General features: G+C 40.9%; 1 protein-coding gene across 1 annotated transcript; it reads right to left on the minus strand.

The window, feature by feature from the left end:
• Window positions 1-370: 370 nt before the first annotated feature.
• Window positions 371-6,355, minus strand: LOC311505080 (phospholipase B1, membrane-associated; the record flags this gene model as incomplete). Its single annotated transcript, XM_084568483.1, has 7 exons — window positions 5,891-6,355; window positions 5,430-5,495; window positions 2,826-2,917; window positions 2,483-2,564; window positions 1,465-1,566; window positions 1,283-1,378; window positions 371-391 (listed from the first exon to the last, which is right to left on the minus strand). The coding sequence occupies exons 1-7, from the start codon at window positions 5,921-5,923 to the stop codon at window positions 371-373; spliced, it is 492 nt and encodes a 163-aa protein (XP_084424609.1). The 5' UTR covers window positions 5,924-6,355.
• Between the last annotated feature and the right edge of the window lie 3,418 nt (window positions 6,356-9,773).

The raw sequence follows: 9,773 nt of genomic DNA on the forward strand, positions 1-9,773 counted from the left end.
AAATACAGATAACACTACACAAATTTCGGACTAACAAGATGATTCACAATATAAATAACAAGGTCAAAATTCTCGTTTTTAGTTTGGTAGCAGATTCTGTGTATGTTTTGCATGGGTGAAATCTCCCATAATATTATGACCACAGACAAATGAAGGGAATACCACTAATTACCACTAATAATCTGGTTATCATGGCGCCTGTCAGTTAGTGCGATATAACTGACAGTATATATATATATATAAAGGCAGCAAGTCAAAAGTTTGACCTCAAAGTTGATGCTAGATGCAAGAAAAATGGACACGTGAGCATCAAACCTGGACTACAGAGATATGGAAGAATGCAGTCTAGTCTGATGAATCATGTTTTCTGTTACAACAGGTGGATGCTCACCTGGGGAACACATGGCACATTTACAACACATGAAGAAGGCAAGCCGACAGAGGCAGTGCGACGCTTTGGACAGTGTTCTTCTAGTAGACTTTCGGTCCTACATTTCAGGATAATGCTCTTCCTGAAATGGTTCAGGAGTGGCTTGTATTTCAGTCCAATCCAGCATCTGTGGGATTGGATTGGACAAAACCTGCAGGACTTAAAGGATCTGCTGCTAAAATCTTGGCAGGCAGATACCACAGCACACCTTCAGAGGTCTAGAGGAGTCCAGGCCTCGATGGGTCAGGGCTAGCTTTGGTGGCAAAGTATTAGACATAATGTTATGGCTGATTGGAATCCTGGTCTGAAACTTGATTTTTTTGAAAATAATCACAAAAATATACATAAAAACATTTTGTAGTAGTTTAATTCACAAATATACAAAGCGGTTTAAAAATACTGTAAGTCAGAGTCTGAACTGAGAAGCCTTTCACCAGAAGTATCTTCAGACTTATGTTTATGGTTTTTATGATTGGAGGCTTCAGTGAGAAATAAACCCTCAGACCAGACTGTGAGTCAAATAAATACAGAGAGCAGATACATCATCATCATCATCATCATCATCATCGTCATGGAGGACTGTTTCAGTGGCGCAGTAGATGATCCAGGTCTGGTGTAGATGTACGGATGCTCCTGGAGAAATGAAAGGTACTGAAAGCTGAAACCACACAATCACACCTGAAAGCTTTTCCTGTCGTGTTGTACCTTCAGCGGGCAGATGAGTTCCACCGGCTCTGAAAACGTCTTTATCAGCTGTTTGCCTCCTTCTGGCTGGAACTGAGCAAAACAACTTTTATTTATTTATTTATTTATTTATTTATTTGCTATGAACACTGGGAGTTGAAGCCTTACCATGTTGTTCCACAAGCCCTTTGCCAGCTCCTCGTGTCCCTTCACCGTGAAGTGGAAACAATCTGCTGCGAAGAAGCTCAGGTCAAGACTCCCGTCCTGAAGTCGATAGGAAGGACATTAGCAAAAAAAAAAAAAAGAAAACCATGAACGTTGCAATAAAAGTACAAAAATGTGTGTCTTACAGGAAGCCTTGCTGGTTCAGCCGTCTCTAAATACGGCTGCAGAACGACAGCGAAGTCCTGTTTGAAGAAGCGGTCGCTGTGAAGAAGCTGCTCTAATCTCTTCTGCAGACAAAACACATTTCAGATCTTTATTAAGAGACTGCAACTGTTGACATTTACAGTGAGGAACTCAAACTGTTTAGCTGTTTTAGCTTGTGCTCAACACAAAATCTGTCCAGCAGAGGGAGTTACTAACCACACACTGTGTCCAGGTCAGGGTGCCGCTTGAAAAACAAAGCTAAAACAAAGGCAACGGGACATGGAGCTGTCTTTAAAACATTTCCACTAGTATTAGATGACTGGTGGGGAGTTTGGGTTTTATTTAGGAACATTTCCAAATAAAACTGAAATGATAAGGGCCTTCCTTAAGTAGTGTGAACACACAATGTGCCCTGAGTCACATTAAAACGACACAGCAGCTGTTTATCGACAGATTATTGTACATATAATTCACTATATGACACTTCCAGTGGGTCAGAAGTTTACATACAGGTACAAAAATGTCTTTATTCGCAGTAAAACAAGTCCAAGTTTGACACAACTTGAAAGGCCTCTCATCAAGGAAGAAGCCAGTGCTCCAAAGCAGCACATAAAAAAGACAGATTACGGTTTGACACATATCATTTTGGAGAAATGACCTCAGATGGGATGAATTAAAGACATAATGATCGTCATTACGTCTGGAGGGAAAACACCAAGCCGACTGTGAAGCATGGGAGCGGCAGCATCATGTTGCAGCCGGTGCACTTAAGGAAAACGATAGCATCATGGGGAAGGAATAATATGTGGATATATTGAAGCGACATCTCAAGACAACCAGCAAGGAGGTTTGGTCGCTAAAGGGTTTTTCAAATTGACTATGATCCCAAGAAAGCTGTGGCAAAATGGCAAAAAGTCAGGGTGCAGAATTAATTTGCTGAAGATTAAAGCTCGTCGAGTCATCGTGTCGACTTCCTCCATAAACACACCAGTAACACACCTGGAATCTGTAGTTAATCTCAACCAGCTCCTTCAGTTCGGTCGAGTTTTCCTCAGGTTGAACGAGGCAAGAGCAAAATCCCCTTTGAGTCAAATTACAGCAAAGATTATTGCACAATTATAATACATAATGTACAATTTTACAAAATATGTGAAGAAAATCTCAATTTCTTACATTTTATTGATGTTATATGCAATAATGATTGTTCAGTGTTTAAATTTAATCGTAAAATATATGTGAAAACACTAATAATCTACCAATTAACAGTAACCGAGCGATCAAACAAAGATAAATTGTCTAAAAGCAGTCTGAGGATGCTTGGAAACGATAAATGATGTGTAACTTTTGCAGCTGACAGCCCAGAGTCGGCCTCTGAACCTCTCTGAGCGGCTTCATGGAAAGAATCTGCACCACGTTCACGATCGTCCGGGGGATCTGAAACCAGAAGTCAATGTTTATTAACTCTGAGACTGAATATCTTCCGTCACGCTTCATAGTTTAAGTACAAAGCGTAAAGAGAAGGAAGCATCGCGCGTGATGAAACCATAAATGCAAATCACAAAGATATAAATAAATGCAAAGACTGTAGTTTATGAATGGAACATTATATGTAAACTCAGACTACATTTATGGTATCTGATGCATCATGTTTATGTCATGTCTTTCGAACCCTAACTACACAAGGAGCACAAGATCGTCTCAGCTTTCCAGAGGATCAGGAGGATCAGGAAAGACGGCTCTGACGGCTGCATCTCAGTGAAAAGAAGTACAACTGCAAACAAACTTGAGGCAATGTAGATTCAAAGCTGCCACTGCTGAGAGCTGCAGCTCACATTGCGTCCAAGATTAAAACTAATTCAAGTGGTTGAGAGGAGTTAGAAGACAGAAACAGTGGTGGTAAACGAGGCGGCGGTCGTCAGTCTGCGTTCACTTCTGTACTTCATCAGTTTGCTGCCCAAGTACTGTTCCAATTCAAAGAACACATCTGACCAAGTACAGTCCAAACACCAGGATGTGTTCTTGCCTTGTCCGTTTTATTGGACACATCTAGAAGTAACCTGTATGGACTGGGTAACCTAGAATGCATTTCGAGGGTGTCATAAAATACACTCTGTTTCAGAATGGCTGGCTGCATCCTCCCTTCCTGTACAGAAGCAGGGCCTCCTCTAAGTGGAATGCAGCCGTGACACACCAAGCCAACTGGGCCGTTGGTGAGTGTCTAGCTGACCCTACTTTTTCTGAGGAGTGCGTCCTGCAGCGTTGGCGCTAGTCGGACCTCTGTTGGCGGCTTTTCAGCTGATTCTACAAGTTGAACCAGTGATGGAACAAGTCGGTCGGAGAGATCACTCTGATTGGCTGTTCAGTTAGAGAACCAGAGCATGAGAAGAGAAACAGAAGACAGTTTGTAGCTGTTCATAGCCTCCCAGTTAATAGTAGCTCTTCCTAGCCTCCCAGCTAATAGTAACTCTCCCTAGATGGCAGCTAATAGTAGCTCTTCATAGCCTCCCAGCTAATAGTAGCGCTTCATAGCCTCCCAGCTAATAGTAGCTCTTCCTCGCTCCCAGCTAAGAGTAGCTCTTCATAGCCTTCCAGCTAATAGTAGCTCTTGCTAGCTCCCAGCTAATAGTAGCTCTCCCTAGCTGGCAGCTAATAGTAGTCATCCTAGCTCCCAGCTAACAGTAGCTCTTCCTCGTTCCTAGCTAATAGTAGCTCTTCATAGCCTTCCAGCTAATAGTAGCTCTTGCTAGCTCCCAGCTAATAGTGGCTCTTCCTAGCCTTCCAGCTAATAGTAGCTCATCCTAGCTCCCAGCTAATAGTAGCTCTTCATAGTCTTCCAGCTAATAGTAGCTCTTCCTAGCTCGCAGCTAACAGTAGTCATCCTAGCTCCCAGCTAACAGTAGCTCTTCCTCGTTCCTAGCTAATAGTAGCTCTTCCTAGCCTTCCAGCTAATAGTAGCTCTTGCTAGCTCCCAGCTAATAGTAGCTCTTCTTAGCCTTCCAGCTAATAGTAGCTCTTCATAACTTCCTATCGTCCCAGCTAATAGTAGCTCTTGCTAGCTTCCAGCTAATAGTAGCTCTTCCTAGCCTCTCAGCTAATAGTAGCTCTTCCTAGCCTCCCAGCTAATAGTAGCTCTTCTTAAGCCAGAGCCACCGCCGTAGGGCAGCTGCTTTAAGTGTCAAAGGTCAGTAGATGAGTTGCTGTCATCAAATGGCATCTTGTGTCTGAGAAAACGCCATTTCAACAGCGCCCTCTTGTGGTATTAAACAACCTCAGTGGAGCTGAGATTTTTGGAGAGCACCAAGGGTTTGCTGATGTTTTCAGTAATTTCATGACACCTGTCTTTGTTCGCTTGCTAAATGTCATCCTCTGTGGCTTATCAGACACCAACAGTGGCCTCGCAACGGTGTTTTCATGATTCACAGTTGATGTTATCACTCGAACGGCAAACATTTTGAGGACAAGACTTCTCATGTGGTTAAGACAAGCTTACGTCTTCCATTTGAAGGCAGCAAATGTGCAGACGATGTATAACGAGTCAAGTCTGATAAAACTGAGTGCAAAATGTCCCCACGTGTGTCCTGTAAATAAAATATTGATCTTTTGACTGACATCATTTAAAATAATGACATACAGGCAGCACTCTCACATAATGCTCTGCTGAGTCTTTGAGTCAACACGTAACCTGAGAGCGGAGAGAAACTGGAGAAACGGATCATTATTGCACCATCTAATGTTACATAACCAGCTTCAGAAATGACATGCATCACAGTGAGAGAGCTGCAGAGCCTCTAAAAATGGATGTGACCTCTGACCGTGGCTGCGTTTTACATTCTGGATGAATCTAAAACCCATGTTTTGTGTAGTATAAATGTTATCTTACGTGCATCTACATAGGAACAGCAGGAATACAACGACACGACTCCTTAAACATGCTATAAAATCTCACCTCATTCATCATCATGTCCAGAGCTTCTGTCATGTGCTGGATGAAGCTGTCAGGCGAGAACAAAGCCTGCAGAGGTGAAGAAGAAGATTTCAGTTTCATTTTACCATGGCTGTACACTTAGTTTATTCTTCTAAATGTTCATTTATAGGCCTAATATGTCTTTTCTTTGTCAAAGAAGATTTTGACATGAGAAAAACTGTCAGAAGAACACTAAATTTGTAATATTTATTATTCTCTAGCTGGAAGTTTCATCTCAGACCACGTACTCTATCACTGTTGGGCGTGTCTGGGCGTTGGTGCAACTCTGCTCTGTTGCACCTGCAGCCACGCCCGACATTAATGTGGAGGTCTGCAGACACGCCCGGTGCGCGACCGACTCACCCCCCCGAAAAAACAAGACTTTCAGCTTTTAGTTTTGACTCAACGTGAAACTTTACGTCTTGACACCAAACCCTCCTCACTTTGTTTTTACAGTAGTCGCAGACGTCGTTCATGCCGATCAGCACCGTCACCACCTTCCAGTCCTCCTGGAAGTTCAAACCCTGAAAACAGAAGGTCCGGCTCAGTGTCCGTCGCCTTGTATGCAGACAGATGAGCGCCGAGACTTACTGGATGAGACCTGAACGTGTCGATCATGTGTCTTATCTGATCGGAGATGTTCCTGGAAGGATGACAGAGAAATAAAGAAGTCATTTGTGGCTGCAGTTGTTTTGATGTTTGAGCTTTGGGGAAAATATTTTGTAGATGACTTGTTTTTAAGACGACATAAGGGTCTCACAGCGTGTTGTGCCCGGTAACGGCAAAGTTAAATCCGGTCTCGTTGACCGTTACAGGCTGGCCGTGCATCGTCATCACCGGGGACGGACCGAGCAGTTTGGGATTGAAGAGTTTGAATATATCTAGAAAGCAGAAAGGACCAATGACATTTGAGCTTTGAAAGAATCATTTTAAGATGATTTATGATGAGATAAAACAAAACAGGCAACATAAGCATAAAGGGTTATGGTTAGTGTTAGGGTCAGGGTTAATTCAGCTAAGTTAAAGTTGTGGTTTTTACACACTGACATATAAAGCAGCCACTTTGGTTCTGTTTGGTGTCAGTGAACTTACTCGCCAGCGTGATGACATTTTGGTAAGTCCCATATCCTCCGATGCTGAGTTGAAGGAAAGAAGAGAGAGTAATAATTGTGACACAGGACAAAAACAAAGGTCTACAGGAGCCCATTCCTCGACGGGTCAAGGCTGCTTTGGTGTTAAAAAGGAAGACCTACACAATATTAGGCATACTGTTATGGCTGATTGGTGTTGTTGTACAAGCTTGTGATAACACAGCGCTGATACTAAGGCGAGAGTTCAGGAGTTAATAAACACAAGACTATCTGATAGGAAGGAAGACGGGTGAAGTCCTGATTTACCTCCAGGACAGCTGGCGAAACTCAAACGGTATGGAGAGAATCGTGGAACCGTTGGCGCCGATGGCCGTCTGCAATAAGAACGAATGTGGTTTAATTTTGATCAAATTAAAAGTGATAAAGGTTCATCGTCCGCTCACGGTTATAGAGTCTCCCAGAGCGGCGATCACTTTGACGTCTGCAGCTTTCACGCGTTCAACTAGAACAGAAGATTGAGAGGATGATTTTAACAGCCTGTTTTCACGTTTTGCATGCATGCGTGTGAAGGTTCCAGTCATATATTCTGACCCTCACCTGACGTGGGGACGGTGGGAGACGGACTCATGTCAGGACAGTGAAACAGAGGATGGAGGCGACGCTGGAGAAAATCTGATCCTGAAACATCCTGCAGGAAAAAAAGACATAATTCACTGGTCCATCAGTGACCAATCGTTTTCTGTCTTGTCCACAGGATGTTGATCAAATTGCAGACGAGCAGAAATGTTCTTCTTGGAGAGCTGTGTCTTTGTCCATCATGTCTGGGTTCCTTTGGTACCTCTCAGACTATTATAGAGTGATCTTCGTTGGTGGATCACTCCTGTGGAGGGTAACAGTCGTCTCAAATCTCCTCCGTTTGTTCTCAAACTGTCCGACTGTGGATTATTTGTGGAATGTGATGGTTTTGTGACCTTTTCCAGCCTGATGAGCAAACAACTGAGACAAATCCCTGGTTTATTTAGACTAAACAAGGAAGTGAATGACACCTCATTACACTGATTAGATTGGAATTGGCCTTGAAATTAGTTTAAGTAATCCTTAAGTACACTTACCACACCAATATGTAATAGTGGCTCATTTTACTGAATAAACTAATACACAAGTATATTATTACTGTTTTGCTTGTTTGATTCGGGTTCTCCTTGTCTACTTTCAGTACTTGTGTGATAACCCACTGATGTTTTGAATTGTTTTTATGTAGAAATGTAGAAAATTATAAGATTCAAGCTGTATTCTTCAAAACATTTTTCACAGGAGTTAGATTTCGCTGGATATTTTGGCAACCATCACTTGCAAAAATCTATTTTAAACTTGTCTAAACTTGTTAAATGTCGGGGATTTTGTCTGCTTTTGTTCACTTAACACAACTAAAGAAGACTTACTGAAGAAAAACTATTCTTAAGACTGATAATTACCTAAAAGTCTTATGTGAAAACCTGTTCTAGATCTCTCTTTTGTGCAGCGTGAAAGGTTGCAGGATGATTAAATGAGTTTAACACTATTTTCTAGTAGTTAATAAGTAGCGGCAGACTGCTGTTCGCTGGTATTAAATACATTTAAATAAAATAAAATAAAATTAAATATATGTGTCAAAAGTTTAGACTCAAATTAGGTGAGGTTGACAAACTTTTCTGCAATTTTCTAAAAAATTAAACACAGTGTGAAACTCATCCTTAAACTTTAGACTATTGGTTATTATTTAGAATTAATAGCAGCAATAAAAGCAGCAAATGCTAGAGTTTGTCTCATACAGGTGGCAAAATGCAAACTGTTTCTGACCTGGCTGAAATGTTCTTCTTCTTCTTCTCTTAAAGTGTAGCCTGTATTGAAAAAGAAAATATATTCATGCAAGACTGGTTTTAAAACTATTTAAGAACTTTTTAGCACAGACTGTGTGTTTCACAATAAAAACATACAAGATAGGAAAAGTACTGCTCAGTACTCACCGCAGACGTGACATGGAGCAAATATACAAACTGCAAACAAGAAACAGAGAAACATGATTTTGCCTTTTTTTAAAAAAAAAAAAATACAATAATAACAGAAAGAGTCCTCCTGCTGGTTTGGAGCTTCACTAGTGTTATAAAAAATCAGTGCAATGAATACTGACTTAACCGTATCTCTGACCTTTGTAGTCATTTGAGAACATAGGGTCGTGCAGGCAGAGTAATATTCTGTAGATAACCGATGTGTAAGGGCAGCCAAGTCCAGATTAGTGCTTATTTGCACATTTTTACTTCTTTTAAAAGCACATTAAACTTTAAAATATGTAAATTAACGGGTAAATTGTAAATAAGTCACGGTTAAACATGTGACACCAGACATTCACTGATGTAGGTCAGCAGCTAGACTTTTTAAAATACAGCGGCGTCTATAAAAGAGGTACACGGATGTTTGTGCTTTTATTGCTTTTATAAATTAAATCAATAAAATTAGGTATTTTCTATTTAACAAGAGAAGTTTAATATTAAAGGGGAAAATAGATCAATGATGGATAAATTCAGGAATTATCTTCTTTTTGTATTTGACCTTTTTTTCATGTTAAACTCAATTGATGTATTTAAAATAAACTTTATTTGGATTTAAATTAACACTCACAAATTTATTAATTATGGCGTGTGTGTTGTGACGTCATTATCCGGGGTCACGCGGGGCTGACCTCAGGTGTGCGGTGATTTTTTTTTTTTTTTTTTTTTTTTTTTTCCGGTCTTCTTGCTGAAGGTAAACAAATGGACCCTGCGGTTGTTTGTTTGCGTGAAAACATGAAAAATGTGACCGAGCCGCGCGGACTGAAGCGACTAAAATGCCCAAACAGAAGAGGAGATTTAACGTACGGTTCCCCCCCGTGAGTAGAAACTTTGTCCCGGCGAGTTAAAGCGGTTTAAAAGTCCAATTAAACGAGCTAACGGTGTTAGCCCGGTTAGCATGGAGCGAAGGTGCTTCCTGCCACATTCAGGGACCGTAGGAAATTTCGGCTATCACCGCTTTGTCGAGTTATTGGGGGGGAAATACCGCAGTAAATCATAATATTGTTGTATTTTAACACATTTGAATTGTCTATGATGTATTTAATGAACTTTAATATATTAATTTTAACCGCACAAGAGTTCTTTTTATGTTTAAAAGGCTTGTTTGTTCCATGTAAATAAATATTTGTTATTGTTCCCAGAGTCGC

Source organism: Chelon labrosus, assembly GCF_963514085.1.
Source record: "Chelon labrosus genome assembly, chromosome: 20".
NCBI lineage: Eukaryota > Metazoa > Chordata > Actinopteri > Mugiliformes > Mugilidae > Chelon > Chelon labrosus.